The sequence below is a fragment of the Salmo salar genome, chromosome ssa06 (assembly GCF_905237065.1).
Source record: "Salmo salar chromosome ssa06, Ssal_v3.1, whole genome shotgun sequence".
Classification (NCBI taxonomy): Eukaryota; Metazoa; Chordata; class Actinopteri; order Salmoniformes; family Salmonidae; genus Salmo; species Salmo salar.
In genome coordinates, this window is record NC_059447.1 from 11511274 (window position 1) to 11532656 (window position 21383).

At 48.0% G+C, this 21383-nt stretch overlaps 1 protein-coding gene across 2 annotated transcripts in view; it reads left to right on the forward strand.

The window, feature by feature from the left end:
- Positions 1-21383, forward strand: part of LOC106560351 (protein tweety homolog 2-like) — a 90566-nt gene that overhangs the window by 22009 nt on the left and 47174 nt on the right. For both annotated transcript variants that reach the window (XM_045719727.1, XM_045719728.1), the window contains exon 3: positions 3608-3719. In XM_045719727.1, coding sequence (XP_045575683.1) covers positions 3608-3719 — 112 coding nt within the window. The remainder of the gene's footprint in view (positions 1-3607; positions 3720-21383) is intronic.

Genomic DNA, 21383 nt, shown 5'->3' on the forward strand with positions numbered 1-21383 from the left:
TAGTTATTGACCAAACTAGAACATTGGCAGCTAGTAAATGACTGAAGGATATGAAGGTCAGTGTGTATACAGGGTGGGATGGGGGTTGGTGCACCATGACAGAGATCCTGGTCTGCTCTGTCCAATACAGTGATTGATGACTCACATCCTCAGGGGCACAGAACCTCCCTAAAACCTGTCCCAGTGTGTCTAACCTGTGACCTCTAACAAAATGACCTCACTGGTACCAGATGTGATGGACGAGTATCATTATTAATGGGGAACCTGAGTACAGGTCTACTGGGAGGTAGCAGCGTGGTACTGTCTAGGCAAACGTGTCCTGTTACAGCACAGCCTAAAGGAACGTTGAGAATGCATGGTGCCAGACAGGTTTCTGTCTGTGTCTAGTCCCATGGGGCTGTGGTGTTTGGGATTTGGGTTGATTTAACACTTTGACACGTACGAACACACAAGTGTGATCATTCAACAGTGGTCTCTGCAGTGTTTGCTCAAACCGGTGTGATTAGAACACTTATTTCGTTTTTAACAACTTGATTGGAGTCCACCTATGGCCAATTCAGTTGACTGGACATGATGATTAGGAAAGGCACACACCTGTCTATATGAGGTCCCACAGTTGACAATGTATGTCAGAGCAGGTTCCCAATTAGAGGCAGCTGGTAATCGTTGCCTCTAATTGGGGATCATATTTAGGTAGCCCTTTTTCCCATCTGCGTTTGTGGGATATCGTTTTGTGCATGTAGCACCACTTACTTCACGTTTCGTTGTTTGTTTTGTTGTTTTTTGGTAAAGTTTCACTTTTAATAAATATGTGGAACTGAACACACGCTGCGCCTTGGTCCGTCCTTTACGACGAACGTGACAGAATATCCCACTACACAAGGACCAAGCAGCGTGCCATGGAGGATAAAGTGAGTTGGACATGAGAAGAGATAATGGGAGGATGCGAGACCCTTCCTTGGCGGGAATCGCAGAGGAATCTGGAGGGACAGCGACGACGCCGGGGTCCGAGGCCATAGAAACCCCAATATTTTTTTTAGGGGGGTGGGCACAAGGGGCGGTCGGCTGAGCAGCGAAGAGTGCCAGAGCCCGAATGGGAGTCGGTGGAGGAGTTCAATGAGGGATACCGGAGAGAGGTGTTAGCGAGGAGTATTCTGCAGCGCAGACGTGCTGAAGTGCGTGTCACCAGTTCAGTGCCACCTGTGCCGGCTCCACGCACCAGGCCTCCAGAACGCCTCCCCAGTCCGGTACGTCCTGTGCCTGCTCCCCGCACTCGCCCTGAAGTGCGTATCAACAGTCCGGTGCCACCTGTACCGGCTCCACGCACTAGGCCTCCAGTGTGCATCCCCAGCCCGGAGCCTTCCTCTGCGCCGGTGCCCAGTCCAGGCACGGCCTCCAGTCCCGCTCCAAGGCCGGAGCCTTCCTCTGCGCCGGTGCCCAGTCAGGCACGGCGTCCAGTCCCGCTCCAAGGCCGGAGCCTTCCTCTGGGCGTCCAGTCCTGCTCCAAGGCCAGAGCCTTCCTCTGCGCCGGTGCCCAGTCCAGGCACGGTGTCTAGTCCCGCTCCAAGGCCGGAGCCTTCCTCTGCGCCAGTGCCCAGTCCAGGCACGGTGTCCAGGCCCAGCTCCATGGCCGGAGACCTCCTCTGCGCCGGTGCCCAGTCCAGGCATGGCATCCAGTACCGCTCCAAGGCCGGAGCCTTCTTCTGCGCCGATGCCCAGTCCAGGCATGCCGTTCAGCCCGGCGCCATGGCCGGATCCGGGTGGGTGCTACAACCCGCATCGGAGCCGCCACCGCCACCACCCCCACCCTCCCCATTTGGTTTCAGGTTTTGCGGTGAGGGGGGGGGTACTGTCACACCTTGACCATAGAGAACCAAGGGAACCAGAGGGTGTTGTAGGTCAGGACGTGACTAGGGGGTGTTCTAGTCGTTTGTATTTCTATGTTGGTGGTTTGTATGGTTCCCAATTAGAGGCAGCTGGTAATCGTTGCCTCTAATTGGGGATCATATTTAGGTAGCCCTTTTTCCCACCTGCGTTTGTGGGATATTGTTTTGTGTATGTGCATGTAGCACCACTTACTTCACGTTTCATTGTTTATTTTGTTGTTTTTTAAAAGTTTCACTTTTAAAATAAATATGTGGAACTCAACACATGCTGCGCCTTGGTCTGTCCTTTACGACGAACGTGACAATTATGGGGTATTATGATGTCATTATGAGGTATTGTGTGTAGGTTGATGAGGGAAAAATGTATTTAATCTATTCTAGAATAAGGCTGTAATATAACAAAATGTGGAAAAGGGGAAGGGGTCTGAATACTTTCAGAATGCACTGTATATATGGTGTATCGGTACCGCTTCCCGTGCGGTAGCAGAGACAACCGCCTATGACTTGGGTGGCAGAGTCTTTAACTATTTCTGGGGCAGTTCCTCTGACACCGCCTGGTATAGAGGTCCTGGATGGCAGGGAGCTGGGCCCCAGTGATGTACTGGAGTCATTATCCATGTCAGAGCAGCCTGTCCATTCTGGGGTACAGGTTCTCTGACACCGCCTGGTATAGAGGTCCTGGATGGCAGGGAGCTGGGCCCCAGTGATGTACTGGAGTCATTATCCATGTCAGAGCAGCTTGTCCATTCTGGGGCACAGGTCCTCTGACACCGCCTGGTATAGAGGTCCTGGATGGCAGGGAGCTGGGCCCCAGTGATGTACTGGAGTCATTATCCATGTCAGAGCAGCCTGTCCATTCTGGGGTACAGGTCCTCTGACACCGCCTGGTATAGAGGTCCTGGATGGCAGGGAGCTGGGCCCCAGTGATGTACTGGAGTCATTATCCATGTCAGAGCAGCCTGTCCATTCTGGGGTACAGGTCCTCTGACACCGCCTGGTATAGAGGTCCTGGATGGCAGGGAGCTGGGCCCCAGTGATGTACTGGAGTCATTATCCATGTCAGAGCAGCCTGTCCATTCTGGGGTACAGGTCCTCTGGGCATAATGGCCCAAGTTGTCCTATTACAGAACAGTCAGTTTCAGCAAGGTGGCTCGGTAACCATGCCAGTTGCAGCTCAGTTTGGCTTGGCTCAGTAGTGTGAAACAGGGTATCAGAGTGTCCAGTACTTGAGAGAGATAGGTGTTTCCTCTACAGAGAAAGAGGATATATTTAACCAATGCGTCACAACGACACAATGACACATGATGCTAAGTGTGAAGTCTAGAGATGGGGTGAGGAGACAGATGAGCGGATGGAAGGAAAGAAGGAGATATTGGAGGAAAGAGAGAAGGAAAGGCGAGAGCTATAATCACCCTTCAGAGACCTCTCTTCTTCCTATAGATAGCTGCATTGTAATAGGCTGCATATGGCTGACAGGCAGCATTGTGGGATACATCTCAGTTCAATAGCACTCTCTTTGTGCCTTTGATTCCGCCGTTTAATTGGTTTGATTGAGTTACAGATGAAGATGAAACTAAGTGCCCCTCCCCTTAAATCTTTCCACAACTATTTTGTAAAAGCAATTTTGTTTGATACTTGATTTGGACCAAGATTTAGTTCCAATGTGAACATGAAGAAATTAAAAGTTTCTCTGTTCTTAATGTTTATTTCTTCTGTTGCAGCTCTGCTGTTGGAGTGGGTTTCTATGGTAACAGTCAGACCAATGACGGGGTGTACCAGCTGACCTACTCCCTCCACAATGCCAACCACACTCTGGGTGGCATCAACAGCTTGGTAAGATACCAGGACACAGCTCAGTAGAGCCCTGAACACTGGTACAGTTCACTATGGGCACAACTGTACCTGGAGGTCAGTGTGCGTAGCTTCCATTTTCGTGCAAGTCTCCCATTGAAATGTTGTTATTCAATATTCAATACAGCTAGTAGCTATTTGTCTTGAATAAACCCAGTCCTTCTAGCTACAATGTAGAGGTATGTTGTCATGGACTCTGTAAATATCACTGTAGTGGTATATTGTTATGGACTCTGTAAATATCACTGTAGTGGTATGTTGTTATCCAGTTCGGTAAATAACAACTACAAGCTTATTTTACACGCAACAAAGGGTTCCTTTGTTAATGGAGGGTGCATCATCTGTCCCAGTAAAATCACACACCCCGGGGGGCCTCTATCCCCTTATGATCCCCCAGTCCTGGTAGGGGGTGACTGGTTTGGGGACTGGTGGTGGAGCCTGGTCCCTTCTGGTGGTGACCTGCTTCTAGCCCATGGGGTGATGGAATAGAAGAGGGGGTGGATGGAATGGAAGTGGGGGGGTGTAGTGGGAGTGATGTGAGGTAACAGGGTGATGGAATAAAGGAGTGGGGGAGGGGTGAGGTGCAGTAACTGGGTGATGAATAGAGAAGTGGTAGAGGGGTGAGGTGCAGTAACAGGGTGATGAATAGAGGAGTGGTAGAGGGGTGAGGTGCAGTGACAGGGTGATGAATAGAGGAGTGGTAGAGGTCGGCCGATTATGATTTTCAGCGCCGATACCGATTATTGGAGGGCCCAGAAAAAGCCGATACCGATTAATCGGCCGATCTTTTTATTTATTTATTTGTAATAATGACAATTACAACAATACTGAATGAACACTTATTTTAACTTAATATAATACATAAATACTATCAATTTAGCCTTAAATAAATAATGAAACATGTTCAATTTGGTTTAAATAATGCAAAAACGAAGTGTTGGAGAAGACTTCATTATAACAATAACACACAGAAATACGAGCCTTTGGTCATTAATATGGTCGAATCCGGAAACTATCATTCCGAAAACGAAATGTTTATTATTTCAGTGAAATACGGAACAGTTCCATATTTTATGTAACAGGTGGCATCCCTAAGTCTAAATATTCCTGTTACATTGCACATGCTTCAATGTTATGTCATAATTATGTACAATTCTGGCAAATTAATTACGGCCTTTGTTAGGAATAAATGGACTTCACACAGTTCACAATGAGCCAGGCGGCCCAAACTACTGTATATACCCTGACTGCTTGCACGGAACGCAAGAGAAGTGACACAACTTCCCTAGTTATAAGAAATTCATGTTAGCAGGCAATATTAACTAAATATGCAGGTTTAAAAATATATACTTGTGTATTGATTTTAAAGGCATTGATGTTTATGGTTAGGTACATTGGTGCAACGACAGTGCTTTTTTCGCAGATGCGCTTGTTAAATCATCACCCGTTTGTCGAGGTAGGCTGTGATTCGATGAGAAATTAACAGGCACCGCATCGATTATATGCAACGCAGGACACGTTAGATAAACTAGTAATATCATCAACCATGTGTAGTTAACTAGTGATTATGTGAAGATTGATTGTTTTTTAGAAGTTTAATGCTAGCTAGAAACTTACCTTGGCTTCTTGCTGCTCTTGCATAACAGGTAGTCAGCCTGCCACGCTGGCTCCTCGTGGAGTGCAATGTAAGGCAGGTGGTTAGAGTGTTGAACTAGTAACCGGAAGGTTGCAAAAACGAATCCCCAAGGTGACAAGGTAAAAATCTGTTGTTCTGCCCCTAAACAAGGCAGTTAACCCCCGTTCCTAGGCCGTCATTGAAAATAAGAATGTGTTCTTAATCTGACTTGCCTAGGTGTAAAGGTGTAAAAAAAAAAAAAAAAAAAGGCAAATCGGTGTCCAAAAATACCGATTATCGATTGTTATAAAAACTTGAAATCGGCCCTAATTAATCGGCCATTCTGATTAATCGGTCAACCTCTAGTAGAGGGGTGAGGTGCAGTAACAGGGTGATGAATAGAGGAGTGGTAGAGGGGTGCGGTGCAGTAACAGGGTGATGAATAGAGGAGTGGTAGAGGGGTGCGGTGCAGTACCAGGGTGATCAATAGAGGAGTGGTAGAGGGGTGAGGTGTAGTAACAGGGTGATGAATAGAGGAGTGGTAGAGGGGTGAGGTGCAGTAACAGGGTGATGAATAGAGGAGTGGTAGAGGGGTGAGGTGCAGTAACAGGGTGATCAATAGAGGAGTGGTAGAGGGGTGAGGTGCAGTAACAGGGTGATGAATAGAGGAGTGGTAGAGGGGTGCGGTGCAGTAACAGGGTGATCAATAGAGGAGTGGTAGAGGGGTGAGGTGCAGTAACAGGGTGATCAATAGAGGAGTGGTAGAGGGGTGAGGTGCAGTAACAGGGTGATGAATAGAGGAGTGGTAGAGGGGTGAGGTGCAGTAACAGGGTGATGAATAGAGGAGTGGTAGAGGGGTGAGGTGCAGTAACAGGGTGATGAATAGAGGAGTGGTAGAGGGGTGAGGTGCAGTAACAGGGTGATGAATAGAGGAGTGGTAGAGGGGTGAGGTGCAGTAACAGGGTGATGAATAGAGGAGTGGTAGAGGGGTGAGGTGCAGTAACAGGGTGATGAATAGAGGAGTAGTAGAGGGGTGAGGTGCATTAACAGGGTGATGAATAGAGGAGTGGTAGAGGGGTGAAGTGCAGTAACCGGGTGATGAATAGATGAGTGGTAGAGGGGTGAAGTGCAGTAACAGATGGTGAGGATAGGAGGGATGGGTATGGAGTTAGGGGAGCAGAGGAGTGAGTGGAGGGGAGGGTCTGAGAAGGAGAAGGCAGAAAAGGAATCCATCACGCTTAATTAAACTGGGGAAGGGTGGGGTGGGGGTAGTGATGGAGGGTGAGTGGGAAGTAGAGGGTCTGTTAGACAGAAGGTAGTAACAGTCTGGGGCAGTAGAGGGTCTGTTAGACAGAAGGTAGTAACAGTCTGGGGTAGTAGAGGATATGTTAGACAGAAGGTAGTAACAGTCTGGGGCAGTAGAGGGTATGTTAGACAGAAGGTAGTAACAGTCTGGGGCAGTAGAGGGTCTGTTAGACAGAAGGTAGTAACAGTCTGGGGCAGTAGAGGGTCTGTTAGAAGGTAGTAACAGTCTGGGGTAGTAGAGGGTCTGTTAGACAGAAGGTAGTAACAGTCTGGGGCAGTAGAGGGTCTGTTAGACAGAAGGTAGTAACAGTCTGGGGTAGTAGAGGGTCTGTTAGACAGAAGGTAGTAACAGTCTGGGGTAGTAGAGGGTCTGTTAGAAGGTAGTAACAGTCTGGGGTAGTAGAGGGTCTGTTAGAAGGTAGTAACAGTCTGGGGTAGTAGAGGGTCTGTTAGACAGAAGGTAGTAACAGTCTGGGGTAGTAGAGGGTCTGTTAGACAGAAGGTAGTAACAGTCTGGGGTAGTAGAGGGTCTGTTAGACAGAAGGTAGTAACAGTCTGGGGCAGTAGAGGGTCTGTTAGACAGAAGGTAGTAACAGTCTGGGGCAGTAGAGGATCTGTTAGACAGAAGGTAGTAACAGTCTGGGGTAGTACAGGGTCTGTTAGACAGAAGGTAGTAACAGTCTGGGGTAGTAGAGGATCTGTTAGACAGAAGGTAGTAACAGTCTGGGGCAGTAGAGGGTCTGTTAGACAGAAGGTAGTAACAGTCTGGGGTAGTAGAGGGTCTGTTAGTCAGAAGGTAGTAACAGTCTGGGGCAGTAGAGGGTCTGTTAGTCAGAAGGTAGTAACAGTCTGGGGTAGTAGAGGGTCTGTTAGACAGAAGGTAGTAACAGTCTGGGGCAGTAGAGGGTATGTTAGACAGAAGGTAGTAACAGTCTGGGGCAGTAGAGGGTATGTTAGACAGAAGGTAGTAACAGTCTGGGGCAGTAGAGGGTCTGTTAGACAGAAGGTAGTAACAGTCTGGGGCAGTAGAGGGTCTGTTAGAAGGTAGTAACAGTCTGGGGCAGTAGAGGGTCTGTTAGAAGGTAGTAACAGTCTGGGGCAGTAGAGGGTCTGTTAGAAGGTAGTAACAGTCTGGGGTAGTAGAGGGTCTGTTAGAAGGTAGTAACAGTCTGGGGCAGTAGAGGGTCTGTTAGACAGAAGGTAGTAACAGTCTGGGGTAGTAGAGGGTCTGTTAGACAGAAGGTAGTAACAGTCTGGGGTAGTAGAGGGTCTGTTAGACAGAAGGTAGTAACAGTCTGGGGTAGTAGAGGTTCTGTTAGACAGAAGGTAGTAACAGTCTGGGGTAGTAGAGGGTCTGTTAGTTAGAAGGTAGTAACAGTCTGGGGTAGTAGAGGGTCTGTTAGACAGAAGGTAGTAACAGTCTGGGGCAGTAGAGGGTCTGTTAGACAGAAGGTTGTAACAGTCTGGGGCAGTAGAGGGTCTGTTAGACAGAAGGTAGTAACAGTCTGGGGTAGTAGAGGGTCTGTTAGAAGGTAGTAACAGTCTGGGGTAGTAGAGGGTCTGTTAGACAGAAGGTAGTAACAGTCTGGGGCAGTAGAGGGTCTGTTAGACAGAAGGTAGTAACAGTCTGGGGTAGTAGAGGGTGTGTTAGACAGAAGGTAGTAACAGTCTGGGGCAGTAGAGGGTCTGTTAGAAGGTAGTAACAGTCTGGGGTAGTAGAGGGTCTGTTAGACAGAAGGCAGTAACAGTCTGGGGCAGTAGAGGGTCTGTTAGTTAGAAGGTAGTAACAGTCTGGGGCAGTAGAGGGTCTGTTAGTCAGAAGGTAGTAACAGTCTGGGGTAGTAGAGGGTGTGTTAGACAGAAGGTAGTAACAGTCTGGGGTAGTAGAGGGTCTGTTAGAAGGTAGTAACAGTCTGGGGCAGTAGAGGGTCTGTTAGACAGAAGGTAGTAACAGTCTGGGGCAGTAGAGGGTATGTTAGACAGAAGGTAGTAACAGTCTGGGGCAGTAGAGGGTATGTTAGACAGAGGGTAGTAACAGTCTGGGGTAGTAGAGGGTCTGTTAGAAGGTAGTAACAGTCTGGGGTAGAGGGTCTGTTAGACAGAAGGTATTAACAGTCTGGGGTAGTAGAGGGTCTGTTAGACAGAAGGTAGTAACAGTCTGGGGTAGTAGAGGGTCTGTTAGTTAGAAGGTAGTAACAGTCTGGGGTAGTAGAGGTTCTGTTAGACAGAAGGTATTAACAGTCTGGGGTAGTAGAGGGTCTGTTAGACAGAAGGTAGTAACAGTCTGGGGTAGTAGAGGGTCTGTTAGTTAGAAGGTAGTAACAGTCTGGGGCAGTAGAGGGTCTGTTAGACAGAAGGTAGTAACAGTCTGGGGTAGTAGAGGGTCTGTTAGACAGAAGGTAGTAACAGTCTGGGGTAGTAGAGGGTCTGTTAGACAGAAGGTAGTAACAGTCTGGGGTAGTAGAGGGTCTGTTAGTTAGAAGGTAGTAACAGTCTGGGGCAGTAGAGGGTCTGTTAGTCAGAAGGTAGTAACAGTCTGGGGTAGTAGAGGGTCTGTTAGACAGAAGGTAGTAACAGTCTGGGGTAGTAGAGGGTGTGTTAGACAGAAGGTAGTAACAGTCTGGGGCAGTAGAGGGTCTGTTAGAAGGTAGTAACAGTCTGGGGTAGTAGAGGGTCTGTTAGACAGAAGGTAGTAACAGTCTGGGGTAGTAGAGGGTCTGTTAGTTAGAAGGTAGTAACAGTCTGGGGCAGTAGAGGGTCTGTTAGTCAGAAGGTAGTAACAGTCTGGGGTAGTAGAGGGTCTGTTAGACAGAAGGTAGTAACAGTCTGGGGCAGTAGAGGGTCTGTTAGACAGAAGGTAGTAACAGTCTGGGGCAGTAGAGGGTCTGTTAGACAGAAGGTAGTAACAGTCTGGGGCAGTAGAGGGTCTGTTAGACAGAATGTAGTAACAGTCTGGGGTAGTAGAGGGTATGTTAGACAGAAGGTAGTAACAGTCTGGGGTAGTAGAGGGTCTGTTAGACAGAAGGTAGTAACAGTCTGGGGCAGTAGAGGGTCTGTTAGACAGAAGGTTGTAACAGTCTGGGGCAGTAGAGGGTCTGTTAGACAGAAGGTAGTAACAGTCTGGGGTAGTAGAGGGTCTGTTAGAAGGTAGTAACAGTCTGGGGTAGTAGAGGGTCTGTTAGACAGAAGGTAGTAACAGTCTGGGGCAGTAGAGGGTCTGTTAGACAGAAGGTAGTAACAGTCTGGGGTAGTAGAGGGTGTGTTAGACAGAAGGTAGTAACAGTCTGGGGCAGTAGAGGGTCTGTTAGAAGGTAGTAACAGTCTGGGGTAGTAGAGGGTCTGTTAGACAGAAGGCAGTAACAGTCTGGGGCAGTAGAGGGTCTGTTAGTTAGAAGGTAGTAACAGTCTGGGGCAGTAGAGGGTCTGTTAGTCAGAAGGTAGTAACAGTCTGGGGTAGTAGAGGGTGTGTTAGACAGAAGGTAGTAACAGGCTGGGGTAGTAGAGGGTCTGTTAGAAGGTAGTAACAGTCTGGGGCAGTAGAGGGTCTGTTAGACAGAAGGTAGTAACAGTCTGGGGCAGTAGAGGGTATGTTAGACAGAAGGTAGTAACAGTCTGGGGCAGTAGAGGGTATGTTAGACAGAGGGTAGTAACAGTCTGGGGTAGTAGAGGGTCTGTTAGAAGGTAGTAACAGTCTGGGGTAGAGGGTCTGTTAGACAGAAGGTAGTAACAGTCTGGGGCAGTAGAGGGTCTGTTAGACAGAAGGTAGTAACAGTCTGGGGTAGTAGAGGGTCTGTTAGACAGAAGGTAGTAACAGTCTGGGGTAGTAGAGGGTCTGTTAGACAGAAGGTAGTAACAGTCTGGGGTAGTAGAGGGTCTGTTAGTTAGAAGGTAGTAACAGTCTGGGGCAGTAGAGGGTCTGTTAGTCAGAAGGTAGTAACAGTCTGGGGTAGTAGAGGGTCTGTTAGACAGAAGGTAGTAACAGTCTGGGGTAGTAGAGGGTGTGTTAGACAGAAGGTAGTAACAGTCTGGGGCAGTAGAGGGTCTGTTAGAATATACAGTTGGGTAGTAGAGGGTCTGTTAGACAGAAGGTAGTAACAGTCTGGGGTAGTAGAGGGTCTGTTAGTTAGAAGGTAGTAACAGTCTGGGGTAGTAGAGGGTCTGTTAGACAGAAGGTAGTAACAGTCTGGGGTAGTAGAGGGTCTGTTAGACAGAAGGTAGTAACAGTCTGGGGCAGTAGAGGGTATGTTAGACAGAAGGTAGTAACAGTCTGGGGCAGTAGAGGGTATGTTAGACAGAAGGTAGTAACAGTCTGGGGCAGTAGAGAGTCTGTTAGAAGGTAGTAACAGTCTGGGATAGTAGAGGGTCTGTTAGACAGAAGGTAGTAACAGTCTGGGGCAGTAGAGGGTATGTTAGACAGAAGGTAGTAACAGTCTGGGGCAGTAGAGGGTCTGTTAGACAGAAGGTAGTAACAGTCTGGGGCAGTAGAGGGTCTGTTAGACAGAAGGTAGTAACATTCTGGGGTAGTAGAGGGTCTGTTAGACAGAAGGTAGTAACAGTCTGGGGCAGTAGAGGGTATGTTAAACAGAAGGTAGTAACAGTCTGGGGTAGTAGAGGGTCTGTTAGACAGAAGGTAGTAACAGTCTGGGGCAGTAGAGGGTATGTTAGACAGAAGGTAGTAACAGTCTGGGGCAGTAGAGGGTATGTTAGACAGAAGGTAGTAACATTCTGGGGTAGTAGAGGGTCTGTTAGACAGAAGGTAGTAACAGTCTGGGGCAGTAGAGGGTCTGTTAGACAGAAGGTAGTAACAGTCTGGGGCAGTAGAGGGTATGTTAGACAGAAGGTAGTAACAGTCTGGGGCAGTAGAGGGTCTGTTAGTTAGAAGGTAGTAACAGTCTGGGGCAGTAGAGGGTCTGTTAGTCAGAAGGTAGTAACAGTCTGGGGTAGTAGAGGGTCTGTTAGACATAAGGTAGTAACAGTCTGGGGCAGTAGAGGGTATGTTAGACAGAAGGTAGTAACAGTCTGGGGCAGTAGAGGGTATGTTAGACAGAAGGTAGTAACAGTCTGGGGCAGTAGAGGGTATGTTAGACAGAAGGTAGTAACATTCTGGGGTAGTAGAGGGTCTGTTAGACAGAAGGTAGTAACAGTCTGGGGTAGTAGAGGGTCTGTTAGACAGAAGGTAGTAACAGTCTGGGGTAGTAGAGGGTCTGTTAGTTAGAAGGTAGTAACAGTCTGGGGCAGTAGAGGGTCTGTTAGTCAGAAGGTAGTAACAGTCTGGGGTAGTAGAGGGTCTGTTAGACAGAAGGTAGTAACAGTCTGGGGTAGTAGAGGGTCTGTTAGTTAGAAGGTAGTAACAGTCTGGGGCAGTAGAGGGTCTGTTAGTCAGAAGGTAGTAACAGTCTGGGTAGTAGAGGGTCTGTTAGACAGAAGGTAGTAACAGTCTGGGGCAGTAGAGGGTATGTTAGACAGAAGGTAGTAACAGTCTGGGGCAGTAGAGGGTCTGTTAGTTAGAAGGTAGTAACAGTCTGGGGCAGTAGAGGGTCTGTTAGTTAGAAGGTAGTAACAGTCTGGGGTAGTAGAGGGTCTGTTAGTTAGAAGGTAGTAACAGTCTGGGGCAGTAGAGGGTCTGTTAGACAGAAGGTAGTAACTGTCTGGGGTAGTAGAGGATCTGTTAGACAGAAGGTAGTAACAGTCTGGAGCAGTAGAGGGTCTGTTAGTCAGAAGGTAGTAACAGTCTGGGGTAGTAGAGGGTCTGTTAGTCAGAAGGTAGTAACAGTCTGGGGCAGTAGAGGGTCTGTTAGACAGAAGGTAGTAACAGTCTGGGGCAGTAGAGGGTCTGTTAGTCAGAAGGTAGTAACAGTCTGGGGTAGTAGAGGGTCTGTTAGACAGAAGGTAGTAACAGTCTGGGGTAGTAGAGGGTCTGTTAGACAGAAGATAGTAACAGTCTGGGGTAGTAGAGGGTCTGTTAGACAGAAGGTAGTAACAGTCTGGGGCAGTAGAGGGTCTGTTAGACAGAAGGTAGTAACAGTCTGTGGTAGTAGAGGGTCTGTTAGAAGGTAGTAACAGTCTGGGGTAGTAGAGGATATGTTAGACAGAAGGTAGTAACAGTCTGGGGCAGTAGAGGGTCTGTTAGTCAGAAGGTAGTAACAGTCTGGGGTAGTAGAGGGTCTGTTAGTTAGAAGGTAGTAACAGTCAAAGGCAGTAGAGGGTCTGTTAGACAGAAGGTAGTAACAGTCTGGGGCAGTAGAGGGTCTGTTAGTCCGAAGGTAGTAACAGTCTGGGTTAGTAGAGGGTCTGTTAGACAGAAGGTAGTAACAGTCTGGGGTAGTAGAGGGTCTGTTAGACAGAAGATAGTAACAGTCTGGGGTAGTAGAGGGTCTGTTAGACAGAAGGTAGTAACAGTCTGGGGCAGTAGAGGGTCTGTTAGAAGGTAGTAACAGTCTGGGGTATTAGAGGGTCTGTTAGACAGAAGGTAGTAACAGTCTGGGGCAGTAGAGGGTCTGTTAGTCAGAAGGTAGTAACAGTCTGGGGTAGTAGAGGGTCTGTTAGACAGAAGGTAGTAACAGTCTGGTGCAGTAGAGGGTCTGTTAGACAGAAGGTAGTAACAGTCTGGGGCAGTAGAGGGTCTGTTAGACAGAAGGTAGTAACAGTCTGGGGTAGTAGAGGGTCTGTTAGACAGAAGATAGTAACAGTCTGGGGCAGTAGAGGGTCTGTTAGTCAGAAGGTAGTAACAGTCTGGGGCAGTAGAGGGTCTGTTAGACAGAAGGTAGTAACAGTCTGGGGCAGTAGAGGGTCTGTTAGAAGGTAGTAACAGTCTGGGTTAGTAGAGGGTCTGTTAGACAGAAGGTAGTGACAGTCTGGGGTAGTAGAGGGTCTGTTAGACAGAAGGTAGTAACAGTCTGGGGCAGTAGAGGGTCTGTTAGACAGAAGGTAGTAACAGTCTGGGGTAGTAGAGGGTCTGTTAGACAGAAGGTAGTAACAGTCTGGGGCAGTAGAGGGTCTGTTAGACAGAAGGTAGTAACAGTCTGGGGCAGTAGAGGGTCTGTTAGAAGGTAGTAACAGTCTGGGGTAGTAGAGGGGCTGTTAGACAGAAGGCAGTAACAATCTGGGGTAGTAGAGGATATGTTAGACAGAAGGTAGTAACAGTCTGGGGCAGTAGAGGGTCTGTTAGTCAGAAGGTAGTAACAGTCTGGGGTAGTAGAGGGTCTGTTAGTTAGAAGGCAGTAACAGTCAAAGGCAGTAGAGGGTCTATTAGACAGAAGGTAGTAACAGTCTGGGGCAGTAGAGGGTCTGTTAGTCAGAAGGTAGTAACAGTCTGGGGTAGTAGAGGGTCTGTTAGACAGAAGGTAGTAACAGTCTGGGGTAGTAGAGGATCTGTTAGACAGAAGGTAGTAACAGTCTGGGGTAGTAGAGGGTCTGTTAGACAGAAGGTAGTAACAGTCTGGGGCAGTAGAGGGTCTGTTAGACAGAAGGTAGTAACAGTCTGGGGTAGTAGAGGGTCTGTTAGAAGGTAGTAACAGTCTGGGGTAGTAGAGGGTCTGTTAGACAGAAGGTAGTAACAGTCTGGGGTAGTAGAGGATCTGTTAGTTAGAAGGTAGTAACAGTCTGGGGTAGTAGAGGGTCTGTTAGACAGAAGGTAGTAACAGTCTGGGGTAGTAGAGGTTCTGTTAGACAGAAGGTAGTAACAGTCTGGGGTAGTAGAGGGTCTGTTAGTCAGAAGGTAGTAACAGTCTGGGGCAGTAGAGGGTCTGTTAGACAGAAGGTAGTAACAGTCTGGGGCAGTAGAGGGTCTGTTAGAAGGTAGTAACAGTCTGGGGTAGTAGAGGGGCTGTTAGACAGAAGGCAGTAACAATCTGGGGTAGTAGAGGATATGTTAGACAGAAGGTAGTAACAGTCTGGGGCAGTAGAGGGTCTGTTAGTCAGAAGGTAGTAACAGTCTGGGGTAGTAGAGGGTCTGTTAGTTAGAAGGCAGTAACAGTCAAAGGCAGTAGAGGGTCTATTAGACAGAAGGTAGTAACAGTCTGGGGCAGTAGAGGGTCTGTTAGTCAGAAGGTAGTAACAGTCTGGGGTAGTAGAGGGTCTGTTAGACAGAAGGTAGTAACAGTCTGGGGTAGTAGAGGGTCTGTTAGACAGAAGGTAGTAACAGTCTGGGGTAGTAGAGGGTCTGTTAGACAGAAGGTAGTAACAGTCTGGGGCAGTAGAGGGTCTGTTAGACAGAAGGTAGTAACAGTCTGGGGTAGTAGAGGGTCTGTTAGAAGGTAGTAACAGTCTGGGGTAGTAGAGGGTCTGTTAGACAGAAGGTAGTAACAGTCTGGGGTAGTAGAGGATCTGTTAGTTAGAAGGTAGTAACAGTCTGGGGTAGTAGAGGGTCTGTTAGACAGAAGGTAGTAACAGTCTGGGGTAGTAGAGGTTCTGTTAGACAGAAGGTAGTAACAGTCTGGGGTAGTAGAGGGTCTGTTAGTCAGAAGGTAGTAACAGTCTGGGGTAGTAGAGGATCTGTTAGACAGAAGGTAGTAACAGTCTGGGGCAGTAGAGGGTCTGTTAGACAGAAGGTAGTAACAGTCTGGGGTAGTAGAGGGTCTGTTAGTCAGAAGGTAGTAACAGTCTGGGGAAGTAGAGGGTCTGTTAGACAGAAGGTATTAACAGTCTGGGGCAGTAGAGGGTCTGTTAGACAGAAGGTAGTAACAGTCTGGGGTAGTAGAGGGTCTGTTAGACAGAAGGTAGTAACAGTCTGGGGTAGTAGAGGGTCTGTTAGACAGAGGGTAGTAACAGTCTGGGGTAGTAGAGGGTATGTTAGAAGGTAGTAACAGTCTGGGGTAGTAGAGGGTCTGTTAGAAGGTAGGAACAGTCTGGGGTAGTAGAGGGTCTGTTAGACAGAAGGTAGTAACAGTCTGGGGTAGTAGAGGGGCTGTTAGACAGAAGGCAGTAACAATCTGGGGTAGTAGAGGATATGTTAGACAGAAGGTAGTAACAGTCTGGGGCAGTAGAGGGTCTGTTAGAAGGTAGTAACAGTCTGGGGTAGTAGAGGGTCTGTTAGACAGAAGGTAGTAACAGTCTGGGGTAGTAGAGGGTCTGTTAGACAGAAGGTAGTAACAGTCTGGGGTAGTAGAGGGTCTGTTAGACAGAAGGTAGTAACAGTCTGGGGTAGTAGAGGGTCTGTTAGACAGAAGGTAGTAACAGTCTGGGGCAGTAGAGGGTCTGTTAGACAGAAGGTAGTAACAGTCTGGGGCAGTAGAGGGTCTGTTAGACAGAAGGTAGTAACAGTCTGGGGTAGTAGAGGGTCTGTTAGACAGAATGTAGTAACAGTCTGGGGTAGTAGAGGGTCTGTTAGACAGAAGGTAGTAACAGTCTGGGGTAGTAGAGGGTCTGTTAGAAGGTAGTAACAGTCTGGGGCAGTAGAGGGTCTGTTAGACAGAAGGTAGTAACAGTCTGGGGTAGTAGAGGGTCTGTTAGTCAGAAGGTAGTAACAGTCTGGGGTAGTAGAGGGTCTGTTAGACAGAAGGTAGTAACAGTCTGGGGCAGTAGAGGGTCTGTTAGACAGAAGGTAGTAACAGTCTGGGGCAGTAGAGGGTCTGTTAGACAGAAGGTAGTAACAGTCTGGGGTAGTAGAGGGTCTGTTAGACAGAAGATAGTAACAGTCTGGGGCAGTAGAGGGTCTGTTAGTCAGAAGGTAGTAACAGTCTGGGGCAGTAGAGGGTCTGTTAGACAGAAGGTAGTAACAGTCTGGGGCAGTAGAGGGTCTGTTAGAAGGTAGTAACAGTCTGGGTTAGTAGAGGGTCTGTTAGACAGAAGGTAGTAACAGTCTGGGGTAGTAGAGGGTCTGTTAGACAGAAGGTAGTAACAGTCTGGGGCAGTAGAGGGTCTGTTAGACAGAAGGTAGTAACAGTCTGGGGTAGTAGAGGATCTGTTAGACAGAAGGTAGTAACAGTCTGGGGTAGCACCCGTGGTGCACTCCATCAACAGCAGGTGCATTTCAAGAGCGGCAAATTTGAATCCAAATAAATGTCAAAATTCTACTGCCCCAGACTGTCTGCTACCTAACAGACCCTCTACTGCCCCAGACTGTTACCTTCTGTCTAACATATCCTCAGTACCCAGTCTGCTACAAGCCTCTGCTACCCCAGACTGTTACCCTCTGTCTAACAGACCCTCTGTTAGACAGAAGGTAGTAGAGGGTCTGTTAGACAGAAGGCAGTAACAGTCTGGGGCAGTAGAGGGTCTGTTAGTCAGAAGGTAGTAACAGTCTGGGGTAGTAGAGGGTCTGTTAGACAGAAGGTAGTAACAGTCTGGGGTAGTAGAGGGTCTGTTAGACAGAAGGTAGTAACAGTCTGGGGTAGTAGAGGATCTGTTAGACAGAAGGTAGTAACAGTCTGGGGTAGTAGAGGGTCTGTTAGTCAGAAGGTAGTAACAGTCTGGGGTAGTAGAGGGTCTGTTAGAAGGTAGTAACAGTCTGGGGCAGTAGAGGGTCTGTTAGTTAGAAGGTAGTAACAGTCTGGGGTAGTAGAGGGTCTGTTAGACAGAAGGTAGTAACAGTCTGGGGTAGTAGAGGTTCTGTTAGACAGAAGGTAGTAACAGTCTGGGGTAGTAGAGGGTCTGTTAGTCAGAAGGTAGTAACAGTCTGGGGTAGTAGAGGATCTGTTAGACAGAAGGTAGTAACAGTCTGGGGCAGTAGAGGGTCTGTTAGACAGAAGGTAGTAACAGTCTGGGGTAGTAGAGGGTCTGTTAGTCAGAAGGTAGTAACAGTCTGGGGAAGTAGAGGGTCTGTTAGACAGAAGGTATTAACAGTCTGGGGCAGTAGAGGGTCTGTTAGACAGAAGGTAGTAACAGTCTGGGGTAGTAGAGGGTCTGTTAGACAGAAGGTAGTAACAGTCTGGGGTAGTAGAGGGTCTGTTAGACAGAGGGTAGTAACAGTCTGGGGTAGTAGAGGGTATGTTAGAAGGTAGTAACAGTCTGGGGCAGTAGAGGGTCTGTTAGAAGGTAGGAACATTCTGGTGTAGTACAGGGTCTGTTAGACAGAAGGTAGTAACAGTCTGGGGTAGTAGAGGGTCTGTTAGACAGAAGGTAGTAACAGTCTGGGGTAGTAGAGGGTCTGTTAGAAGGTAGTAACAGTCTGGGGCAGTAGAGGGTCTGTTAGACAGAAGGTAGTAACAGTCTGGGGTAGTAGAGGGGCTGTTAGACAGAAGGCAGTAACAATCTGGGGTAGTAGAGGATATGTTAGACAGAAGGTAGTAACAGTCTGGGGCAGTAGAGGGTCTGTTAGTCAGAAGGTAGTAACAATCTGGGGTAGTAGAGGGTCTGTTAGTTACAAGGCAGTAACAGTCAAAGGCAGTAGAGGGTCTGTTAGACAGAAGGTAGTAACAGTCTGGGGTAGTAGAGGGTCTGTTAGACAGAAGGTAGTAACAGTCTGCGGTAGTAGAGGGTCTGTGAGACAGAAGGTAGTAACAGTCTGGGGTAGTAGAGGGTCTGTTAGAAAGTAGTAACAGTCTGGGGCAGTAGAGGGTCTGTTAGTCAGAAGGTAGTAACAGTCTGGGGTAGTAGAGGATCTGTTAGACAGAAGGTAGTAACAGTCTGGGGTAGTAGAGGGTCTGTTAGACAGAAGGTAGTAACAGTCTGGGGTAGTAGAGGGTCTGTTAGTCAGAAGGTAGTATCAGTCTGGGGCAGTAGAGGTTCTGTTAGACAGAAGGTATTAACAGTCTGGGGTAGTAGAGGGGCTGTTAGACAGAAGGCAGTAACAATCTGGGGTAGTAGAGGATATGTTAGACAGAAGGTAGTAACAGTCTGGGGCAGTAGAGGGTCTGTTAGAAGGTAGTAACAGTCTGGGGCAGTAGAGGGTCTGTTAGAAGGTAGTAACAGTCTGGGGTAGTAGAGGGTCTGTTAGAAGGTAGTAACAGTCTGGGGTAGTAGAGGGTCTGTTAGACAGAAGGTAGTAACAGTCTGGGGTAGTAGAGGGTCTGTTAGAAGGTAGTAACAGTCTGGGGCAGTAGAGGGTCTGTTAGACAGAAGGTAGTAACAGTCTGGGGTAGTAGAGGGGCTGTTAGACAGAAGGCAGTAACAATCTGGGGTAGTAGAGGATATGTTAGACAGAAGGTAGTAACAGTCTGGGGCAGTAGAGGGTCTGTTAGTCAGAAGGTAGTAACAGTCTGGGGTAGTAGAGGGTCTGTTAGTTAGAAGGCAGTAACAGTCAAAGGCAGTAGAGGGTCTGTTAGACAGAAGGCAGTAACAGTCTGGGGCAGTAGAGGGTCTGTTAGTCAGAAGGTAGTAACAGTCTGGGGTAGTAGAGGGTCTGTTAGACAGAAGGTAGTAACAGTCTGGGGTAGTAGAGGGTCTGTTAGACAGAAGGTAGTAACAGTCTGGGGTAGTAGAGGATCTGTTAGACAGAAGGTAGTAACAGTCTGGGGCAGTAGAGGGTCTGTTAGTCAGAAGGTAGTAACAGTCTGGGGCAGTAGAGGGTCTGTTAGACAGAAGGTAGTAACAGTCTGGGGTAGTAGAAGGTCTGTTAGAAGGTAGTAACAGTCTGGGGCAGTAGAGGGTCTGTTAGACAGAAGGTAGTAACAGTCTGGGGCAGTAGAGGGTCTGTTAGACAGAAGGTAGTAACAGTCTGGGGTAGTAGAGGGTCTGTTAGACAGAATGTAGTAACAGTCTGGGGTAGTAGAGGGTCTGTTAGACAGAAGGTAGTAACAGTCTGGGGTAGTAGAGGGTCTGTTAGACAGAAGGTAGTAACAGTCTGGGGTAGTAGAGGGTCTGTTAGAAGGTAGTAACAGTCTGGGGTAGTAGAGGGTCTGTTAGACAGAAGGTAGTAACAGTCTGGGGTAGTAGAGGGTCTGTTAGTCAGAAGGTAGTAACAGTCTGGGGTAGTAGAGGGTCTGTTAGACAGAAGGTAGTAACAGTCTGGGGTAGTAGAGGGTCTGTTAGACAGAAGGTAGTAACAGTCTGGGGCAGTAGAGAGTCTGTTAGACAGAAGGTAGTAACAGTCTGGGGTAGTAGAGGGTCTGTTAGACAGAAGGTAGTAACAGTCTGGGGCAGTAGAGGGTCTGTTAGACAGAAGGTAGTAACAGTCTGGGGCAGTAGAGGGTCTGTTAGACAGAAGGTAGTAACAGTCTGGGGTAGTAGAGGGTCTGTTAGACAGAAGGTAGTAACAGTCTGGGGTAGTAGAGGGTCTGTTAGACAGAAGGTAGTAACAGTCTGGGGCAGTAGAGGGTCTGTTAGAAGGTAGTAACAGTCTGGGGTAGTAGAGGGTCTGTTAGACAGAAGGTACTAACAGTCTGGGGTAGTAGAGGGTCTGTTAGACAGAAGGTAGTAACAGTCTGGGGTAGTAGAGGGTCTGTTAGACAGAAGGTAGTAACAGTCTGGGGCAGTAGAGGGTCTGTTAGACAGAAGGTAGTAACAGTCTGGGGGCAGTAGAGGGTCTGTTAGTTAGAAGGTAGTAACAGTCTGGGGTAGTAGAGGGTCTGTTAGACAGAAGGTAGTAACAGTCTGGGGTAGTAGAGGGTCTGTTAGTTAGAAGGTAGTAACAGTCTGGGGTAGTAGAGGGTCTGTTAGACAGAAGGTAGTAACAGTCTGGGGTAGTAGAGGGTCTGTTAGAAGGTAGTAACAGTCTGGGGCAGTAGAGGGTCTGTTAGACAGAAGGTAGTAACAGTCTGGGGTAGTAGAGGGTCTGTTAGAAGGTAGTAACAGTCTGGGGCAGTAGAGGGTCTGTTAGACAGAAGGTAGTAACAGTCTGGGGTAGTAGAGGGTCTGTTAGACAGAAGGTGGTAACAGTCTGGGGCAGTAGAGGGTCTGTTAGACAGAAGGTAGTAACAGTCTGGGGTAGTAGAGGGTCTGTTAGTCAGAAGGTAGTAACAGTCTGGGGTAGTAGAGGGTCTGTTAGTCAGAAGGTAGTAACAGTCTGGGGTAGTAGAGGGTCTGTTAGACAGAAGGTAGTAACAGTCTGGGGTAGTAGAGGGTGTGTTAGACAGAAGGTAGTAACAGTCTGGGGCAGTAGAGGGTCTGTTAGACAGAAGGTAGTAACAGTCTGGGGCAGTAGAGGGTCTGTTAGACAGAAGGTAGTAACAGTCTGGGGTAGTAGAGGGTCTGTTAGACAGAAGGTAGTAACAGTCTGGGGCAGTAGAGGGTCTGTTAGACAGAAGGTAGTCACAGTCTGGGGTAGTAGAGGGTCTGTTAGAAGGTAGTAACAGTCTGGGGCAGTAGAGGGTCTGTTAGACAGAAGGTAGTAACAGTCTGGGGTAGTAGAGGGTCTGTTAGACAGAAGGTAGTAACAGTCTGGGGCAGTAGAGGGTCTGTTAGACAGAAGGTAGTAACAGTCTGGGGCAGTAGAGGGTCTGTTAGACAGAAGGTAGTAACAGTCTGGGGCAGTAGAGGGTCTGTTAGAAGGTAGTAACAGTCTGGGGTAGTAGAGGGTCTGTTAGACAGAAGGTACTAACAGTCTGGGGTAGTAGAGGGTCTGTTAGACAGAAGGTAGTAACAGTCTGGGGTAGTAGAGGGTCTGTTAGACAGAAGGTAGTAACAGTCTGGGGCAGTAGAGGGTCTGTTAGACAGAAGGTAGTAACAGTCTGGGGCAGTAGAGGGTCTGTTAGTTAGAAGGTAGTAACAGTCTGGGGTAGTAGAGGGTCTGTTAGACAGAAGGTAGTAACAGTCTGGGGTAGTAGAGGGTCTGTTAGTTAGAAGGTAGTAACAGTCTGGGGTAGTAGAGGGTCTGTTAGACAGAAGGTAGTAACAGTCTGGGGTAGTAG